Source organism: Canis lupus, chromosome 20, assembly GCF_003254725.2.
Source record: "Canis lupus dingo isolate Sandy chromosome 20, ASM325472v2, whole genome shotgun sequence".
NCBI lineage: Eukaryota > Metazoa > Chordata > Mammalia > Carnivora > Canidae > Canis > Canis lupus.
Window position 1 is genome coordinate 47,339,694 of NC_064262.1, and position 21,952 is coordinate 47,361,645.

At 41.9% G+C, this 21,952-nt stretch overlaps 1 protein-coding gene across 2 annotated transcripts; it reads right to left on the reverse strand.

The window, feature by feature from the left end:
• Positions 1-14,805: 14,805 nt before the first annotated feature.
• Positions 14,806-21,395, reverse strand: CASP14 (caspase 14). 2 transcript variants are annotated; one of them, XM_049098346.1, is made up of 7 exons: positions 21,141-21,395; positions 19,281-19,352; positions 18,331-18,480; positions 18,012-18,237; positions 17,736-17,852; positions 17,455-17,558; positions 14,806-16,735 (listed from the first exon to the last, which is right to left on the reverse strand). In XM_049098346.1, exons 2-7 carry the CDS (start codon positions 19,305-19,307, stop codon positions 16,631-16,633), a joined length of 729 nt encoding a protein of 242 aa, XP_048954303.1. In that variant the 5' UTR covers positions 19,308-19,352; positions 21,141-21,395; the 3' UTR covers positions 14,806-16,630. The 2 variants fall into 2 exon arrangements, with proteins under 2 accessions (XP_048954303.1, XP_048954304.1); XM_049098347.1 differs by lacking the exon at positions 21,141-21,395 and having other exon boundaries at positions 18,331-18,556.
• Between the last annotated feature and the right edge of the window lie 557 nt (positions 21,396-21,952).

A 21,952-nucleotide genomic window follows, 5' to 3' on the forward strand; every position in this document is an offset into this window, starting at 1 on the left:
TTTTTAAATTGCCAAATAATATTCCATCATATGGGTAGCAGTATGCTTTTATTTTTTTTTATTTTTTTTTTTTTAATTATTTTTTTTTATTGGTGTTCAATTTACTAACATACAGAATAACACCCAGTGCCCGTCACCCATTCACTCCCACCCCCCGCCCTCCTCCCCTTCTACCACCCCTAGTTCGTTTCCCAGAGTTAGCAGTCTTTACGTTCTGTCTCCCTTTCTGATATTTCCCACACATTTCTTCTCCCTTCCCTTATTTTCCCTTTCACTATTATTTATATTCCCCAAATGAATGAGAACATATAATGTTTGTCCTTCTCCGACTGACTTACTTCACTCAGCATAATACCCTCCAGTTCCATCCACGTTGAAGCAAATGGTGGGTATTTGTCATTTCTAATAGCTGAGTAATATTCCATTGTATACATAAACCACATCTTCTTTATCCATTCATCTTTCGTTGGACACCGAGGCTCCTTCCACAGTTTGGCTATAGTGGCCATTGCTGCTAGAAACATCGGGGTGCAGGTGTCCCGGCGTTTCATTGCATTTGTATCTTTGGGGTAAATCCCCAACAGTGCAATTGCTGGGTCGTAGGGCAGGTCTATTTTTAACTGTTTGAGGAACCTCCACACAGTTTTCCAGAGTGGCTGCACCAGTTCACATTCCCACCAACAGTGTAAGAGGGTTCCCTTTTCTCCGCATCCTCTCCAACATTTGTTGTTTCCTGCCTTGTTAATTTTCCCCATTCTCACTGGTGTGAGGTGGTATCTCATTGTGGTTTTGATTTGTATTTCCCTGATGGCAAGTGATGCAGAGCATTTTCTCATATGCATGTTGGCCATGTCTATGTCTTCCTCTGTGAGATTTCTGTTCATGTCTTTTGCCCATTTCATGATTGGATTGTTTGTTTCTTTGGTGTTGAGTTTAATAAGTTCTTTATAGATCTTGGAAACTAGCCCTTTATCTGATATGTCATTTGCAAATATCTTCTCCCATTCTGTAGGTTGTCTTTGAGTTTTGTTGACTGTATCCTTTGCTGTGCAAAAGCTTCTTATCTTGATGAAGTCCCAATAGTTCATTTTTGCTTTTGTTTCTTTTGCCTTTGTGGATGTATCTTGCAAGAAGTTACTATGGCCGAGTTCAAAAAGGGTGTTGCCTGTGTTCTTCTCTAGGATTTTGATGGAATCTTGTCTCACATTTAGATCTTTCATCCATTTTGAGTTTATCTTTGTGTATGGTGAAAGAGAGTGGTCTAGTTTCATTCTTCTGCATGTGGATGTCCAATTTTCCCAGCACCATTTATTGAAGAGACTGTCTTTCTTCCAATGGATAGTCTTTCCTCCTTTATCGAATATTAGTTGCCCATAAAGTTCAGGGTCCACTTCTGGATTCTCTATTCTGTTCCACTGATCTATGTGTCTGTTTTTGTGCCAGTACCACACTGTCTTGATGACCACAGCTTTGTAGTACAACCTGAAATCTGGCATTGTGATGCCCCCAGATATGGTTTTCTTTTTTAAAATTCCCCTGGCTATTCGGGGTCTTTTCTGATTCCACACAAATCTTAAAATAATTTGTTCTAACTCTCTGAAGAAAGTCCATGGTATTTTGATAGGGATTGCATTAAACGTGTATATTGCCCTGGGTAACATTGACATTTTCACAATATTAATTCTGCCAATCCATGAGCATGGAATATTTTTCCATCTCTTTGTGTCTTCCTCAATTTCTTTCAGAAGTGTTCTATAGTTTTGAGGGTATAGATCCTTTACATCTTTGGTGAGGTTTATTCCTAGGTATCTTATGCTTTTGGGTGCAATTGTAAATGGGATTGACTCCTTAATTTCTCTTTCTTCAGTCTCATTGTTAGTGTATAGAAATGCCACTGACTTCTGGGCATTGATTTTGTATCCTGCCACGCTACCGAATTGCTGTATGAGTTCTAGCAATCTTGGGGTGGAGACTTTTGGGTTTTCTATGTAGAGTATCATGTCATCGGCGAAGAGAGAGAGTTTGACTTCTTCTTTGCCAATTTGAATGCCTTTAATGTCTTTTTGTTGTCTGATTGCTGAGGCTAGGACTTCCAGTACTATGTTGAATAGCAGTGGGGAGAGTGGACATCCCTGTCTTGTTCCTGATCTTAGGGGAAAGGCTCCCAGTGCTTCCCCATTAAGAATGATATTTGCTGTGGGCTTTTCATAGATGGCTTTTAAGATGTCGAGGAATGTTCCCTCTATCCCTACACTCTGAAGAGTTTTAATCAGGAATGGATGCTGTATTTTGTCAAATGCTTTCTCTGCATCCAATGAGAGGATCATATGGTTCTTGGTTTTTCTCTTGCTGATATGATGAATCACATTGATTGTTTTACGGGTGTTGAACCAGCCTTGTGTCCCAGGGATAAATCCTACTTGGTCATGGTGAATAATTTTCTTAATGTACTGTTGGATCCTATTGGCCAGTATCTTGTTGAGAATTTTTGCATCCATGTTCATCAGGGATATTGGTCTGTAATTCTCCTTTTTGGCGGGGTCTTTGTCTGGCTTTGGAATTAAGGTGATGCTGGCTTCATAGAACGAATTTGGAAGTACTCCATCTCTTTCTATCTTTCCAAACAGCTTTAGGAGAATAGGTATGATTTCTTCTTTAAACGTTTGATAAAATTCTCCTGGAAAGCCATCTGGCCCTGGACTCTTGTGTCTTGGGAGGTTTTTGATGACTGCTTCAATTTCCTCCCTGGTTATTGGCCTGTTCAGGTTTTCTATTTCTTCCTGTTCCAGTTTTGGTAGTTTGTGGCTTTCCAGGAATGCGTCCATTTCTTCTAGATTGCCTAATTTATTGGCGTATAGCTGTTCATAATATGTTTTTAAAATCGTTTGTATTTCCTTGGTGTTGGTAGTGATCTCTCCTTTCTCATTCATGATTTTATTAATTTGAGTCTTCTCTCTCTTCTTTTTAATAAGGCTGGCTAATGGTTTATCTATCTTATTAATTCTTTCAAAGAACCAACTCCTGGTTCTGTTGATCTGTTCCACAGTTCTTCTGGTCTCGATTTCGTTGAGTTCTGCTCGAATCTTTATTAATTCCCTTCTTCTCTTGGGTGTAGGATCTATTTGCTGTTTTTTCTCTAGCTCCTTTATGTGTAAGGTTAGCTTTTGTATTTGAGTTCTTTCCAGTTTTTGAATGGATGCTTGTATTGCGATGTATTTCCCCCTTAGGACTGCTTTTGCTGCATCCCAAAGATTTTGAACGGTTGTATCTTCATTCTCATTAGTTTCCATGAATCTTTTTAATTCTTCCTTAATTTCCTGGTTGACCCTTTTATCTTTTAGCAGGATGGTCCTTAACCTCCATGTGTTTGAGGTCCTTCCAAACTTCTTGTTGTGATTTAGTTCTAATTTCAAGGCATTATGGTCCGAGAATATGCAGGGGACAATCCCAATCTTTTGGTATCGGTTCAGACCCGATTTGTGACCCAATATGTGGTCTATTCTGGAGAAAGTTCCATGTGCGCTTGAGAAGAATGTGTATTCAGTTGAGTTTGGATGTAAAGTTCTGTAGATATCTGTGAAATCCATCTGGTCCAGTGTATCATTTAAAGCTCTCGTTTCTTTGGAGATGTTTTGCTTAGAAGACCTATCGAGTATAGAAAGAGCTAGATTGAAGTCACCAAGTATAAGTGTATTATTATCTAAGTATTTCTTCACTTTGGTTAATAATTGATTTATATATTTGGCAGCTCCCACATTCGGAGCATATATATTGAGGATTGTTAAGTCCTCTTGTTGAATAGATCCTTTAAGTATGATATAGTGTCCCTCTTCATCTCTCACTACAGTCTTTGGGGTAAATTTTAGTTTATCTGATATAAGGATGGCTACCCCTGCTTTCTTTTGAGGACCATTCGAATGGTAAATGGTTCTCCAACCTTTTATTTTCAGGCTGTAGGTGTCCTTCTGTCTAAAATGAGTCTCTTGTAGACAGCAAATAGATGGGTCCTGCTTTTTTATCCAGTCTGAAACCCTGCGCCTTTTGATGGGGTCATTAAGCCCGTTCACATTCAGAGTTACTATTGAGAGATATGAGTTTAGTGTCATCATGATATCTATTCAGTCTTTGTTTTTGTGGACTGTTCCACTGAACTTCTTCTTAAAGGGGAATTTTAAGAGGCCCCCTTAAAATTTCTTGCAGAGCTGGTTTGGAGGTCACATATTCTTTTAGTTGCTGCCTGTCTTGGAAGCTCTTTATCTCTCCTTCCATTTTGAATGAGAGCCTTGCTGGATAAAGTATTCTTGGTTGCATGTTCTTCTCATTTAGGACCCTGAATATATCCTGCCAGCCCTTTCTGGCCTGCCAGGTCTCTGTGGAGAGGTCTGCTGTTACCCTAATACTCCTCCCCATAAAAGTCAGGGATTTCTTGTCTCTTGCTGCTTTAAGGATCTTCTCCTTATCTTTGGAATTTGCAAGCTTCACAATTAAATGTCGAGGTGTTGAACGGTTTTTATTGATTTTAGGGGGGGATCTCTCTATTTCCTGGATCTGAATGCCTGTTTCCCTTCCCAGATTAGGAAAGTTTTCAGCTAGAATTTGTTCAAATACATATTCTGGCCCTCTGTCCCTTTCGGCGCCCTCGGGAACCCCAATTAAACGTAGGTTTTTCTTCCTCAGGCTGTCGTTTATTTCCCTTAATCTATCTTCATGGTCTTTTAATTGTTTGTCTCTTTTTTCCTCAGTTTCCCTCTTTGCTATCAACTTGTCTTCTAGGTCACTCACTCGTTCTTCCACCTCGTTAACCCTCGTCGTTAGGACTTCTAGTTTGGATTGCATCTCATTCAATTGATTTTTAATTTCTGCCTGATTAGCTCTAAATTCTGCAGTCATGAAGTCTCTTGAGTCCTTTATACTTTTTTCTAGAGCCACCAGTAGCTGTATAATAGTGCTTCTGAATTGGCTTTCTGACATTGAATTGTAATCCAGATTTTGTAACTCTGTGGGAGAGAGGACTGTTTCTGATTCTTTCTTTTGAGGTGAGGTTTTCCTTCTAGTCATTTTGCTCAGTGCAGAGTGGCCAAAAGCAAGTTGTATTGGGAAAAAGAGAAAAAGAGAGGAGAGAAAGAAGGAAAGAAAAGAGAAAGAGAAAAAAAAAGGGAAGAAAAAGAAAAAAAAAACGAAAAAAAAAAAAAAAAGAAGAAAAAGAGAAAGAAAAAGAAAGGAGAAAAAAAGGGGGTGGGGGAAGGAAACAAATCAAAAAGCAAAACAAAATAAAAACAAAAACAAAAACAAACAAACAAAAAAAGAACCACCGGGGAGTATCTTCTGATTCTGTGTTCTTTAAGTCCCTTGGCTTCTCCTGGAAGTTGTCCGTCTAGCTGGTGTTCTGGGGGAGGGGCCTGTTGTGCTGATTTTCAGGTGTTAGCAGTTGGGGGAGCTGCTGTGCCCCTGCCTGGTGCAGGGCTAGGTGGGGGTTGTTTACCCCGTGAGGCCGCAGGAGGAACAGCCCCAGTGGCGGGGCAGCTCTGGAAACCTGGATTCAGCTCCGGCAGGAACTCCGTCTGCAGGGCCTGGAGGCTCCGGGGCGGGGCCGCTGATGTGCTCAGCTGGGGCAGGAGCGTCCTCGCTGTCCTGGGCCCTCCCGGCCTCTGCCTGTCCCGGGGGAGGCCGGATCCTGGGCTGTGTCCCGGCGCCCTGTGCTCCGGAGCCTGCGCTGTTGGATTCGCGCTCCCGGGCCGCGCAGCCCCCTCCGCGGAGCCGCCGCCCAAGTCCCTCCGAGCTGCTCCTGGAACCGCGCAGCCCCCTCCGCACGGAGCCTCTTCCTCTGCCCGAGCCCCTCCGAGCTGCTCCCGGGGCCGCGCAGCCCCCTCCGCGGAGCCGCCGCCCGAGCCCCTCCGAGCTGCTCCGGGTCCCGCCGGTCCCGCCGTGCGCGCTGCAGCCCTTAGGGAGCTCGGCGCACTCTCCTGGGCGCGCAGTTGCTGTTAGTGTCCCCGGGAACCCGAGGACATCCCCGCCCTCCTGGGTCCTGCTCCAACTCCCCGCGAGCCCCTTTCCGCCCGGGAAGGTCGGTGCAGCTCCTGCTCCTCCGGGTCGGGGCTCTCCTGTCCTGGGGACACTCGCCCCGGCCTCAGCCCGGCTCCTCGCGGGGCCCCTCCCCCTTGGAGGCCTTTGTTTCTTTACTTCTTTTTCCCCGTCTTCCTACCTTGATAGAAGCGCGAACCCTTCTCACTGTAGCATTCCAGCTGGTCTCTCTTTAAATCTCAGGCCGAATTCATAGATTTTCAGGATAATTTGAAGGTTTTCTAGGTAGTTTGGTGGAGACAGGTGATTTGGAGACCCTACTCTTTCGCCATCTTGCTCCTCCCCAGCAGTATGCTTTTAAATAATAAAAGAAAAGAATGACATTAAAGAAAAATAACAAAAAAATAGTACAGAGGTATGTAGGTAGGGGGTGCAAGTAGCATGCCAAGACCACTGGGTCTTCATATCATTCCCACTTGCTCTTCCTTTAGATAGATCTTTGTTCAAATATCACCTCCCTGACCACAGCCATCTGGGCATAAAGTTTCCTCCTGGGGAGATGGAAATGTTCTGGAACTAGGTGATGGTTGCACAATATTTTGAATGTACTTAATGCCACTGAATTGTACACTTTAAAATGGTTAAAGCAGTCCATTTTATGCTATGTGTACTTTACCACAATAAAAAGCAGCTTTCCTGCATCATTATTTATTATTTTAAAAATATTTTATTTATTTATTCATGAAAGACACAGAGAGGCAGAGACATAGGCAGAGGGAGAAGCAGGCTCCCTGTGGGGAGCCCAATGTGGGACTCAATCCTAGGACCCCAGGATCCCAGAACCCTGGCATCACACCCTGAGCCGAAGGCCTATGCTCAACCACTGAGCCACCCATGTGTCCCCCTGCATCATTCTTTAACCTCTCAGAATACTTTTTCTTCTCCATTGCACGCAGCACTACCCCAAATCATATTGTAGTGTCATTTATTTATTGACAGTCTCTCCACCAGAATGTAAGTTCTGGGGGCTTTGTAAATCACACTATTTCCAGTATCTAAAACAGTCTTTGACATTTGGTAGGGGCTTGACAAATTATTTTAATGCAGCAAATGAGCAAACATAAGGAGGATTAAAATGCTCATACATTTGACTTAGCAATTCTGCCCCTAGAGATACATTTTTGTACATGTGCGCAAAAAGGCATATAGACCAGGATACTTACTGGTCATGGTATGGAAAGATTTTGCGGAACTTATACTGGTGGTACATTGAGATAACCTTTGGTGATTCATACTTGACCATTTAAAATTTTATTTTACGTATGTGTTTTTTATTGAGATGTGATTGACATATAACATTTTGTAAGTTTAAGATATACAATGTGTTGATTTGATACAATATTGCATATTGTGATATGATTACCACCATTGTATGAGCTAACACTTTTACCACATCATGGAATTATAATTTCTTTTTTGGTGGTAAGAACGTTTCAGATCTAGGGACACCTGGGTGGCTCAGCATTTGAGTTTCTGCCTTCAGCTCAGGGCCTGATCCCAGGATCTAGGATGGAGTCCCGCCTTGGGCTCGCCGCGGGGAGCCTGCTTCTCCCTCTGCCTGTGTCTCTGCCTCTCTCTCTCTGTGTCTCTCATGAAAAAAAAAAACAAAAACGTTTAAGATCTAGCCTTGTAGCAACTTTCAAGTGTATGATATAGTATTGTTGACTATAATCAGTATGCTGTGGATTAGACAGAGTCTTTTTTTAAGATTTATTTATTTATGATAGACATAGAGAGAGAGAGAGAGAGAGAGAGAGAGAGGGAGGGAGGCAGACACACGGGAGGAGGGAGAAGCAGGCTCCATGCACCGGGAGCCCAACGCGGGACTTGATCCCGGGACTCCAGGATCGCGGCCCGCCCAAAGGCAGGCGCCAAACCGCTGAGCCACCCAGGGATCCCCTTTACTGTGGATTAAATCTCCAGAACTTATTTATCTATTGGTTGCAGGTGTGTACCCTTTAAAACGTCTCCCCTGTTCCTCACTCCCCCTGGTAACCACCATTCTATTCTCTATGAGTTCAGCTTTTTTAAGATTCTACATATAAGTGATATCATATACTATTTGTCTTTCTTTGCTTGACTTTTCTCACTTAGCCTAATGTCCTCAAGGTCCATCTATGTTGTCAGGAATGATAAGTTCCTTTCTTATGGCTGAATAATATTTTAATGCTTATCTCCTATTTATGGCAAGGGATACTGACTTTCCACTTATCATGATAAGTAACTGTTTCTTAAATAACAACTGTACTGATATATAATTCCCACAGCAAAAACTCATTCTTTGATTGTATAGGATTCAGTGGTCTTTGGTGTATTCATATTCCAAAACTTGTTCATCAGCCCAAAATGAAGCCGCATACTCAGTAAACTGTCATTCCCATTTCCTCCCCCAGCCCCTGGGAACCACTAATCTGCTTTATTTATGTCTCTATGGTTTGCCTATTCTGGACATTTTATAAAATCAAATCATACACTAAGTGGCTTTTCCCACTTAGCATAACATTTCAAAGTTCATTTGTGCTGTAGCCCAAATCAGTCCTTTGTTCTTTTAATGACAAATAGTATTGTATTGTGTGGATAGCTGTTGCCTTTTAAATAAAAAAGATAGAACTGCTTTAAAAAATCAATGAGATGAGCACTGGGTGTTATGCTATATGTTGGCAAATTGAACTCCAATAAAAAAGATACAAAAAACAAATCAATGAAATAATGAATACAGGGATATGTAGTTATGGGATGAAGGTAGCATGCAAAAGACCAAGGTTTGGGAAGCTGGAATATAGGAACTTCATCTGGTTATATGCATAATTGATGTACACTACAGGGGTTTGTCTTTTTTTATTTTATTTTATTTTTAAAATTTTTTATTGGAGTTCAATTTGCCAACATACAGCATAATACCTAGTGCTCATCCTGCCCAGTGCCCCCCTCAGTGCCCATCACCCAGTCACCCCAACTCCCTGCCCACCCCCCCTTCCACTACCCCCTTGTTCATTTCCCAGAGTTAGGTGTCTTTCATGTTTTGTCACCCTCACTGATATTTTCACTCATTTTCTCTCCTTTCCCTTTATTCCCTTTCACTAATTTTTATATTCCAGGGGTTTGTCTTCTGGGCGTGCAAGCATTCCTTAGTTCTGTGGTTGGGATGGGAAGATTATTCTTTCGGTCTTCCCACCAGCTCTGGCTTCATGCTATTCTGTAGAATAACCAGTGGGAAAATGTTGGGTGTAGTCAGGAAATGCTCAGTATCTGTTCCTTACTTTCTCCCCTTACAGAAAGTCTGTCTAAAGGAATAGATGTGTTGCCTTTATTAAAGACTTAAACCCACACAGGATGGTGTAGAGTGGCCAAATTATAATTCATCTTGACACAGTAGTGTTCTAACCTCAGGCACCAGGAGCAAAAATTTAAATTCTTTTCCAGTTAAGCACAATGTCAAAATTCAACATGACAAAACAAAAATGAAAACAAAAGCAAAAAAAGCAAAAACCACCCAACCAAACAAAAAAAAACCCCAAAACCAAACTCAGAAAAAGAGATCAGATTTGTAGTTACCAGAGGTAGAGGATGTGGAGAGGGGAAGTGAAGGATGGGGGTTAAAAGGTACAAATTTCCAGTTATAAGACAAATAAGTACTAGGGATATAGTATACAACATGAGGACCATAGTTAACACTGTTGCATGGTGTATTTGAAAGTTGTTACAAGGTTGTTAGGAGTAGATCCTAAGAGTTCTCATCACAAGGAGAAAAAAGTTTTTTCTTTTGTTTTTGTTTTTGATATCTATATGAAATGACTAAACTTACTGTGGTCATCATTTCACAATACATGTAAGTCAAGTAATTATGCTGTATACCTTAAACTTATGCAGTGCTGGATGTTAATATTATCTTGATAGAACTAGAAAAATGAAATGCTAAAAAGCTGAAAAAAAATTAGCATTGCACAAATATCAAGCATTGCACAAAAAATTTATGATTTGCCAATCTTTTATCATACCTTGGAAATTACATTGTATTCTAATAGCAACAGATTAAAAATGATGAAATAATTTACATAGATTAGAAACTGTTGGTCTATTTCTCCTACTTTATATTCAGAGATGATTACATTCTTTAGCAATCAGGGTTAAGTTAGGGAAACAAAAACTAGTCCAGTTATGATTTTTGTCTGTGTTCAATAAACTCTTAGTTTTGGAATACTTTTAGATTTACAAAAAAGTTTCAAAAGTAATACAGAGAGTTTGTATTCTATTCCCTTAATGGTAACATCTTATGTAACCTGGATGCATTTGTTAAAACTAACATTGACGCAGTACTACCGACTTTATTTAGAATTCACCAATTTACCCACACATGTCCTTTTTCTGATCCAATGCAGGATACCCATTGCATTTATGATTTTGTTTGCTTAGTCTCCTCTGATCTATGATGATTTCTCTGTTTGGTCTTCTCTTTCATGACCTTGACAGTTTTAAAGAGTGTTATTGGTCAGATATTTTGTAAAATGTCCCTTCTTTTAGATTTGTCTGAAGTTTTTTCATTAGCATGGTGTTATGGAATACTCCATTTATTTATTTTTTAAAAATGAGACTCAAGACTTTATTTAGATTTGACCAGTTTTTCTGACATTGTCCTCTTTCTGTTCCAAGCTCTGGCATAGGGTATCACATTGTTTAATTGTCAAGTCTCTCCACTCCCTGTGACAGTTTCTCAGTCTTTCCTTGTTTTTCATGACCTTGACAGTCTTGAGGATGACTGTTTGGGCAGCCCATAGGATGTCAACAAACCTGAGTTTGTCTGATATTCTCCCCAAGATTAGATTGGGGATATGGATTTTGGAAAAAATACCTCAGAGGTGAAGCACTGCTTTTATCATATCATTTCAGAGGGTACATGAAATCTACATGAACACCCTCTTCACTTGGTTAGTTTTCTTCACTGCCAAGCACTCTAGGTTTTTTTTTTTTTTTTAACAATTTTATGAGATATAATTCACATGCCATACAATTTACCATTTAAAGTGTTATAATTCATTGCTTTTAGGTATGTTATATTTTTAATTTTTAAAAAATAGTTGTTGTAATATATGTATAACATTTTAGCCATTTTTCAGTGTACAGTTTAGTGGGTTGAATTACATTCATGATGTACAACTAATATCACTATTTCTAAAACGTTTTTTTCATCCCAAACAGAAACTATGTAATCATCAAACAATAGACCCTCATTCCCCCATGACTCCAGCCCCTGACAATCTGTAATTTACATTCCATCTCTTTTTAAAAAATTATTTTTATCTTATTTTATTATTTTTATTTTCTTAAATTTAAAATCAATTAGTTAACATATAGTGTGTTAGTTTCAGAGGTAGAGTTTAGTGATTCACCAGTTGCATATAACACCCAGTGCTGATTATTATTTTTATTTTTTAAGTAGGCTCCACACCCACCATGGGGTCCAATGCAGAGCTTGAACTCATAACCCTGAGATCAAGACCTGAGCTGAGATCAAGAGTCGGATGCTTAGCTGACTGAGCCACTGACTCCTGAGCTCAGCTCAGGTCTTGGTGAGCTCAAGCCTCACTCTGGTGACCCTGATCTACATTTCCTCTCTGTGAATTTGCCTATTTGGGGTACTGCATATAAGTGGAATCATATAATACTGGTCCTTTTGTGTATGGGTTATTTCACTTAGCATAATACTTTCAAGGTTCATCCATGTATAGAAACACTCAAGGTATTTTAACAGAAAGAACTCAATATGGAAATTGAACAGTTAGTGGAGGACAGAAAAGGCAATCTAATACTATAGTTAAAACAGAGAGCGATCCTGTGGGACTCAGTTGACCAGCCTAGCCTGGAAACAAAGGGAAGAGCTGAAGGTATCAGATCCCAGAAGCTTAGAGGAGGGAGAGAGGGGTATCATGTGGATCTGGTATCCATAGCTCTGAGGAGAGGTTGCTGATCAACTGGTGGTGGTATATGTCAGGGGGCATGATGATGCTCGTTCTGCATGTGGAGCAAAAAAGTTAGAAACTGGAATGATCTGATATTGCTGGCCACCAAAACCAGAAGATTCAAGTCATGTATCATTCCTTGTTCCTATCTTCCTCTTGTATATCATGCTGTCAGAACATAACAGGAAACCACATGGGCATAAGGAGCTTGCCTTGAAGCTGTGGGTGTGGACTGTGGGCAAGGAAGTATAGCAGGAGGGTGATTGGCTTATTTAATTGGCCAAAATGAGGATGACCTCATTTCCTATAATTGATCATCTGTAAGAACAACTTCAAAAACAGCAGACACATTTTATCCCCCAAATAACCTAGTCAATCAGAATGAAGGCAGACCAGTTTGTATTCCAAATTCGGTAGGATAGATATCCCATCACTTTTCTCATGTCTTATGGTGAACTGGAGGAGGCCTTTGAAATGGCTTAGGTGTTTGTTCCTTGTGCTTCCCTTGTTAGTAGATATGCTTTTTAAAAATAAAAAAATTATTAAAAATTTTTCAGCTTTATTGAGATATAATTGATGTATCACTGTTTAAGTTTAAGGTATACAACATAATTTGATATAGATGTATATTGTGAGGTGATTAAGAGAATACACTTTTAATATGGTTTAATGTATTCATGGATACAGGAAGTGGATTTGTTTTTATCTCTTGGATTCTTTGAGTTTCCTATTTGGCTTCTAGGAACCTCAGAGCATCTTTCATTATAATGTGCACTTTTAACCTGGATCCTTCACTTTAGGCCTTCAACCTTGCCTGATATATCAGTCAGCATAAGTTAAGTTATGCTGCAATAACAAATGACCCCTGAAACACATTGCCTTATGACACCTGAAGTCTAGTCTTGGATCCATTAATTGTAGATTTTAGTGTGACTTGTGGTTTGAAGAAAAAGTTTACAAAGAACTATAAACATTGATTTTGTCTGGGGTGATGGACAAGACTTCCCTGAAGAAAGGATATTTGAACTGTGATATGAAGGATAAAGTGGTAGTTGGGAAGAATGATCTAGGCAGAGAGATCTGAGGTGAGAAAGAGCCTATTTTTTTGGGGGAGGGGGGAATGGAAGGCCAAAGTGATTGGGGGAAGAAAGAGAGATGGGATAGAGATGAGAACATGGGACCTAGCAGTCAAATTAAGACTGTTTTCCTTACTCAAAGGGTTGTGGGAAACCACTGGAAGATTTTAGGAAGTTGCATTGCAAGTCAGATTTTCATTTTTTTAAAAAGCAGGCTCCTTGCTGGGTGTGGAGCCCAGAGTGGGGCTTGAACTCACCAAGACCTGAGCTGAGCTCAGGAGTCAGATACTTAACTGACTGAACCACCCAGGCACCCCAGGTCAGATTTTCATTTTTAAATGATCATCCTTGCTGCTGTTAAAGAATGGCTTAGAGAACAGGTGGTGGACAGAAGTGGGTTTTCTGTGAAGCTGGCACAGCATAAGCTGCAGGTATCACACTTTCATGGGCCCCTCCAATGCCTTGGAAGAGACCTGACAATGCACTCATACAGCTGTACTAATTCTGTGTTGGTATTTTTATATTTTTCTTAGGGAGGAGCTCCTCCCACAACAATTGTACAGGTCCTACAAAACCTGGATCTGCCCTTTATACTCAGTAATAATCTTTCAGGACACACTTTCAAATCCTTAGCAAATACCTTGGGGGCGGGGGAGAATTCTTAATCAGGAGTTTTGAAGAATTAAGCCATTGGTTCCATGCTGTCACCTATTGTGTGGGTATGGTTTTGGGTGATGAACAACCCTGACTGACTTTAGCAAAATGGGAATTTGTTGAAAGGACATTATGGCAGGAGCTGGCACACTTCTGAAAGGGTCTGGATAGTAAATACGTTGTTTGTTGTAACTACTTACACCTGCCATTTTTTGGATAAAAGGAGCCATTGATAATGTGTAAATGAGTGAGCATAACTGTGTGCCAATAAAGCTTTGTTTATAAAAACAGGTTGCAGACTGGATTTGGCAAGTGAGGCATAGTTTGCTGACCACTGTTTATTTGGAAACTCTGGAATCATTGGGTGTTTAAACCACAGGTTTTCATTTGAATGGGTGTATGGGACTCAGTATATGCATCATCCCAGATCTACTTGGCCCTGTGTACTTAACCCTGCCTCAGTCACTTGCTATGCCAGTCCCATGGATAAAGCCCTCACTGCTGCCATGGTTATTATTGCACCATAGAATGAGGAGACTTGAGTTTGCTACTTAAGAACTTGGTGACTCTAGATAAGTCCCATATGATTATGTTTCCTGAAGCGTTAAGGGGAGAAATACTTTGAGGCTACACCCAAATTCAGTGGGAAAGGTGTGATTGATTAGTCATGTCTGCTGTGGGCACCTGGGTAAGAGTGACATGGCACTCTTGCTAAATATTTATGATCCTGTAACTAGCTGATCTTCAAGGTCCCTAATGGTCCTGAAAAGCTACAGTTCTGTGTCTGGATACTTCCTCAGGAACATTCTGGAGATGACATGATTATGTAAAATATAACAGTTTGAAATGGAAGTGTGGCCTCTAACTTAACAAATCTCCTACACATCTGCCTTTATGAAAGAGATGGGATAAGGCTCCTGATTCACTGCTCATGATAGACATGTCCAGGATGCAGTGACCATTGGGAAAAACAAACTAAATCCATAATGCTTTTAACATTAGCCTTATGTTTTAAGCACAGAGCAGATTCCAATACATACTTTTAAAGTTTGACAACTGTTTATTGAACATCCATTATGTTGATCCAAGGCTTGTTTCTGCCCTCAATCCTGTAATCATCAGTGTCTCATCCTGGGTGAGAGTGGAGAATCAATTAGGAAGAATACTGGGGGTGGTTCTTTGGAATACATATGGGTAGGAAGTAGTGAGAGAAAGGGCATCCCAGCTTGGGGAAATGGTGACAAGCAAAGCCTCAGAGGCAGGAGTGAGTAAGAAGACATTAATGCTGTTGGAAGAGTGAATTCACAGTTGGGGAGGTAGGAGATGAGTTTAGCTGATTGCTGGTACAGGGGGAATTATAAGGATGCGAGAAATCAAGATGTGGAGTTTGATCTTGATATCTTTTTTTTAAATAATAAATTTTTTATTGGTGTTCAATTTGCCAACATACAGAATAACACCCAGTGCTCAATGTGGGGTACTGTTGTGTGTGCTTGAATGTTCTAGGTAGGTCAAGAGTTGCACATGGTGGTCAGAGGAGGGATGAAATGGGCAGGCAGAGAGGCGAGGAAGGAAGATAGTGCAAAGATGTAGACATAGAGGACAGGACTTGAGCCTGAAGAGTAACATGTAAGGGAAGGGAAGACAGATGTGAGAATTGTTCAAAGTCAGGCTATGCTGAACACAGTGCTTGGTAGCATTTGAAAGGAGATAAGAAGAAGGGAGTCATAGATAACTGCAGAATTCTGAACCTGTGGTCTGAGGATGAGGGTGCTACTTGAAAGAGGAACTGGGGAGAAAGACTCATCATTAGCCATGAATTTTCAATGATGGCAGATAGGCCCACAGGTTATTTCAGTGGGGAAGGATCAAGGCTGGAAATGGGGAGACATGAATCATAGACTTGGAAGGCAACACATTTGGTTCAAATTCCAACCCAATGCCCAATCCCACAGGGGTAGCCTTGACTGCTGGGTATCGCTTAACCAACTGAGCCACACAGGCACCCTGCTATGTGGCATTTGACAAGCCTTTAAACCTCTTTGGGTCTCTATCACATTGTCTGCAAAATAGCAGAGTGACACTAGAGAATTAGCCATGGGTTCAACATATTCTGATTCAGAGTGGTTAAAAGCTGAAGCCTTGAGAAGAAATAAATGGATGGATTTTCTTGGAAAGAAGGCAGAGTCCAGGGCCTTGGGTAGGATCAGTTAGTAGGGAGAGACTCAGAAAAAGATGAAACAGCTCCATTAGCCAAAGAGAGCCCATGAGCTAAAAGGAGAATGATGTCAAGGTACCAGCTTGCCAAGGAAGAGGAGTCTTGGAAAGAAAGAATGATTCTTGCTTTACTGATTTTCTAGGGTTTGGGAGGGAGTCTCTGGGAGATGGAAATGGATATGGTTCTCAGAAGAAGGTTATAACTCCAAGTGAAATTCAGGATCCAGTGAAATTTTGATTGGGGTGGGAGGTGGTGCATGGGTGTTGGTATATCAGTGGAAAATCTTGAGCTTTATCCAGTTACATTTGCATAGGTATAATTAATAAAAGAAAGAAAAGGGTTTCAGTTGAAGATAGGAACAGTGGATATACTCTTAGGTTGTATTAATAAAGGTAGAGATTCCAGTCTGAGGGAGGTGAATGTTCACGTTACTGCTATGCCTTGTACTATGCTGTGGCTGGCTTGCTTTAAGAAGGGCAGGGACAGATAGAAAGAGGACTTGTATGAGGGGTGTAATGAAAGAGGAACTGGGTAACATTTGGCTTTGGGAAGACAAGATTTTAGGGGAGTGGTGAGAACTGCCTCTAAATATTTGTGTGGCAGAGAGAGCCCTTGAAAGATAGCCTTCCCTGCCCTTTCTACTTTTACTGCAGATAGAGCCGTTTCCGAAGGGTGCTTTGGATTTCAGGATTCACTTTCCTTGGTTTTCCTTCCTGAACCAATTCTGCTTCTGCCATCCGCCGGGTCACCTGCAGCAAGAGGTGTAGTCAGCTTGGGGTTAGGTCCCTAGGGGAGCTGGTATGGTGGGCTTATAGGGAGAAGGTTAGAGAACAAGAGAGGTAGGTCTCCATTTCCTAAAATGGGAGACCTTTATTGCCTCTTCCTTTTTTTTAAAAAGATTTTATTTACTTATTCATGAGACAGAGAGAGACAGAGACAGAGAGAGATACAGAGACACAGGCAGAGGGAGAAGCAGGCTCCATGCAGGGAGCCCTATGTGGGACTTGTTCCCAGGACTCCAGGGTCATGCCCTGGGCCAAAGGCAAACACTAAACCGCTGAGCCACCCAGGGATCCCCTATTACCTCTTCCTATGCCATAATCTCTATGGAATCATTGGTTGGACATATTGGACATCATTGTTATGTTTTTTCTAATCCACCAGAAAAAGCACCTAATCATTAGAAGAAGACAAAGTTTGTTCAACCAAAGGCTAAAACTATGGATTTTTTTTTTTTACAGAAATTTATCTATATTTCATCTAAATTATCTCACATACCCTGGCTTTGGAATTTCCTGCATAAGGGAAACTCATCCCTAGGACATGGTTATTCTAGTTTCTGTGTTGGGACCTATGTTGGACTTGGGGCTGGGGGCAGGAGAAGGGGAAAATGCAGAAAGTTTTGGAAGAGACTTAGCCTTCTTGCTCAGGCTGTGTGAGGGTTTCAGGTACCATGTCCCCAACTCACCTCTGTCAGTAGCTCCAGGATGGGTCCTTTCCTCTCTGTGAACACATCAACAAGGGTCTGGATGAAGCAGGAGCCCTCTTTGTCATGTCTGTATGCGATATATCCTAAGGGTTCCAGAGAAGAGGGCTCAGAAGAGCTCTGATGGGAGTGGGAAGGTTGGGGTATGTGTGGTGCAAGAGGCCCTGTTAGACAGTGGGTCCTGGAGGAGTGTCTCAGGGGTCAGGAGTGGTGGGCAAGGAGGGGGAGCAGAAGGCCACCCTGTGTCATCTAGGAGCTCATACCCTCCACGGTGGAGTAGACATGGAGGATGTCCGTGTATGTTGGGATGGTTTGAGGATTGTCCTTTGTGATCATCACAATATCGTCTCCACTTACTGTTTCACCGGGGTCCCTTTGTTCTGAAACATCAAGAAGAGGAAAAGGCAAAGTTAGAGAAAAAGATGGGGAAAGGAGGTCAACCTAAGACAGCCTGGCAAACCAAGGCTTAGATGACGCTCTGGAGCTAGGGTGAAACTGGATGAGGAACACAAACTCTGTGTTCTTGGCTTTGTCCCCACCTCCTCGACAGGCCTGCACGATGTACACCTTAGGCTTGGCTCTTAGGGCCCGGCAATTCTTGTTGTTCAGAACCTTGAAGAGGTCTTCCAGCTCCACCATTTCTCCGTCCTCCCCTTTGAGGCGACCTTCCAGCCCATGTGCCATGAGCACCACAAAAGCACAGCTGATGAAGTCATCCCTGGCATCCATGGCCTGCTGAAATTTGTCCAGCTCTTCCTGGAATTGCTAGAGAGGAATGGCCAGATTCAGGTGTGGCCCCAGAGCCCACCTTCTGGGCCAGTCCCCTCCCTTATTGGTCTGGGGCTGACAGCACAATACCTGGGCGGTGGGGTCTCTCTTCATGGTGCTCTCAAACCCCAGCTGCTGGAACATGCGTTCCAGAGCATCCAGGTCTGCCTCTGAGCCTTCCCGGGCTTTGGTGACGCACAGTGTCAGGGCTAAGCGGGCGCCTGACATGTCGTATGCCTCCTGGGCCAAGAGTTGACAAAAATCATCAAAGGGATAAGGAAGTCAAGGTAAAGCAGAAGATGTGGTCCAAAGAGGCCTGGGGTTTGGGTGGTTGGGTAAAATACAGGATGCCCAGTTATATTCAAATTTCAAATAAAAAAGGTGTTTTTGTTTTTTGTATGAGTATGTCCCAAATAGTACATGGAATATACTTATACTATAAGATTATTTGTTGTCAATGTGAAATTCCAATTTGAATGGATATCCTTTATTTTTATTTGTCAAATCTGGCGAATTAACTGGGATCTGACTCTGTTTTAGCTCTGTGCAAACTTGGGCATCACTGCTGAGTCTCAGTTTTCAAACATAGACAATGGGAATATTTACGGGGGATTGTGAGGGTCCTTTCTAGCTATCACACTGGTGGCTTTGTCTCTCTTTCCGTCCTTCCCAAGAGTATTCCGTGCATCACTCTCTCACTTAAAGAGGTCTCAGAATTTCTGAAGCTATTGCTAAGATCCTACCTTGTCCTGAGGAAAAAGGATATTGGGTTCAAAATTTCTTTTCTTATCTTGTCTTATCTCACTGTCAACCATAGTGATAAGAATTTGATTGTTGAGACAGATATAGCAGGCCCCCCCCACCCCAGCTTGGTTTCCATATCTGTTTTTTTCTCCATCTGAATGATTACAATGCACCTTCCAGCTCTGAACCTGCATCATGATTTTTCACCTTCTCCACTATCTCTGAAATATTAAGTTCCTCACCTTCACTCTATCCAGATTCTCCCACCCCTCTCCCCCAAACTGCACCCAGCCCACCTCCTCCAAAGGCTGAGGATTGCTCATGTTTCCTCTGATTCTCAGTCCGTCTCTCAGCACTCTTGGTTGATCCTGGGGGGTCAAGAGAAGATAGTTTAAAGGTCTCCAAGTGAAGGCAGAGGGGCTCAAGAAACAGATTAGTTTGTCTATCTGGATTTTTGTGACTGAGTAGAAACCCAGTGGTGGGGACTTGGTTCATTGGTTCATGGTCAGACCTGGAGAAGAGATGATAGTCTGTGAAACATGGCTTCTCTAGTGTGACACTCCAGTGGTGTCTTCTGTCCTTGGATGCTCCCAGAACTCCTGCTAGGCCCACCCTAAAATGACATCCCCCTGAAATTTCCCCTATCCTTCCCTCAGGATACTCACCAGCTTGTGACAGACTGGACTGCCTGGCCCCCCTAACAAAGGACCTGGACTGATGAAGAGGAAAGCAGCCCCATGTCCTCCTCTATGCTGCCCAGAACTGACCAGCTGGGGAGACATCAACAAGGAGATACTTTGGGATTGAGTTTACCATGAGAATGTCATCAAAGTGGGGAATATTGCTTTGGAACTGTTCTACTGTGTCTCTAATCCAAACAGATCAATCCACCTCCTTCCTCTACTTGAGCCTGAAAATCTGCCTGAGTTCTTCATTCTCGTTTCTGAGTTCTGTTTTACTCTACGGATGAACAGAATGACTTTTCCCATATTCTTGGAGTTTTCCCATCTCCTTGCTTTTTTTTTTTTTTTTATACTTCCTCTTCAGCCCGAAATATGTTTTTACTAGTCAAGATCCTTCTCTGCCAATTTGGATAGCTTCATGTCTACTATGCCTTCCCCCTGCCATCTACTCATCCATCCATGTACCCATCCATATATCTATCTATCTGTCAAGTATTTTCTGGGTGCCTATTATTTGCCAGGCACCAAGAATAAACTGTGTAAGATGGACATGCTCCCTATCCTCATGTAGCTCTAGTCTGTGACAGAAATGAATATTAAATCTCTCTTGTTCTTAGGATGCCTGGTTGCCTCAGTTGGTGGAATGCATGACTCTTGATCCTGGGGTTATATGTTTGAGCCCCATGTTGGATGTAGAGATTACTTAAAGATAACATGTTAAAAAATCTCTCTTGTTCTCTTACACACACACACACACACACACACACACGAGCTAGTGCCGTGAGGAAAGAGGAACCAAAAAGTGAGAAAGAAAGTCAAAAGGGTATGGGTTCTGGAGCCAGAATGAACCGGAATGAAGAATGGAATGGAATGAAGAATGGAACCGGAATGAAGTCTTTCCCCTGCCCCTTCCCAGCTGTGTGAACTTGAGCATCTTATTCTTCTCTCCAAGACTCATTTTTCCCATTGGAAAAGGACCATGAAAGAGCACTAGATGCCTTACAGCAATGACACAGCAAGGGAGGTTTTATGATCCCTGTTAACCCATTGGAAGTCACCTCTCCCTTCACTAGACTCTCAGAGTCCTGCATGTTTATACTTATGTGACAGTAGTGCTTTAGATTCTTATTCTAGTGGCTGAACTGGCAGCTCAATTTTTAGGACCAAAAGTCTAATTTCTTAATCTCTGTCTCCATCAGGGTCACCAGTATGGGAATGGGCATAGAAGTAGTATCCAAGGAAATTTGTTGAGTTAAAAAATAATAAATAAATGAACAAATAAAGAAAGGATGGATGGATGGATGGATTGATGGATAAATAGATGGATGGAAATTTCTTTAGTTCTGCCAAAACTGGCCAGGCCATCTGTTTATGCAGGGAGAGGGAGAGAATAAAAGAGAGAGAAGAAAGAAGAGAAAAAGAGGGGAGGAGAGGGGAGAGAGAGAGAAAGCTAGAATCTGCCAAATCACTTACTGATTTGAGAAATGGCTGTTTCCTCAAAGCCAGGCCAAGTCTTGCCACTCTGCTAACTGCCAACAGGGCTAGGCACCGAAGACAGGTCCACGTGTTATCTTGGAGAAGGGGCTGACAGTGTATCTCCAGAGAGGCCTGTGTATAAATTGAGCAGCACAGCCATCTGGCCCTTTATTGCAAGCCAGTTTTCTGTCGCTCAAGAAACCTCGTGATGGGAGGGACACACCCTTGGCACAGCCTTGGTGAGGAGATGGAACCAGACGCCCATGGAATGAGTCATGGCAAAGCTCAATCAACACCCCTTTGGCTAAGGAGGCCAAGGCGGAGCATTCAAATCAGCCAGGGCATTTATGCCAGCCCATCCACAAGGCAACCCTCAGGTCCAGCCCATCTGGCTACCATAAATCATCATTTCCATTATTATGCTCTCTTCCATCCTTTCTATATTCAACTAGGCAGATAATACCAACCTCACTTGTTTATTACTTCATCAAGTGTTCAACAGCCCCAAGAGGTCAACATTATTACGCCCACTTTGTAGATGAGGGAACTGAGACTCATAGAAGTGAAATGACTGCCCTGGGTCACCCAACCAATGATTGGCACAGTTGGCATTCAGCACCAGCGAGTCTGATCCATCCACATCATCAGACTCAACTGCTGTCTTCTCTTTCTCGTGACCTTCTTCCTTGATTCTTTTTCAGCCTTAATTTTACTTCGCTTTATTTTAGATTTTGCTAGTAGATTTAAAGAGATATAATTTATTATTCATATACCAAACAATTCACCCATTTAAAATGTTTAATGCTTCT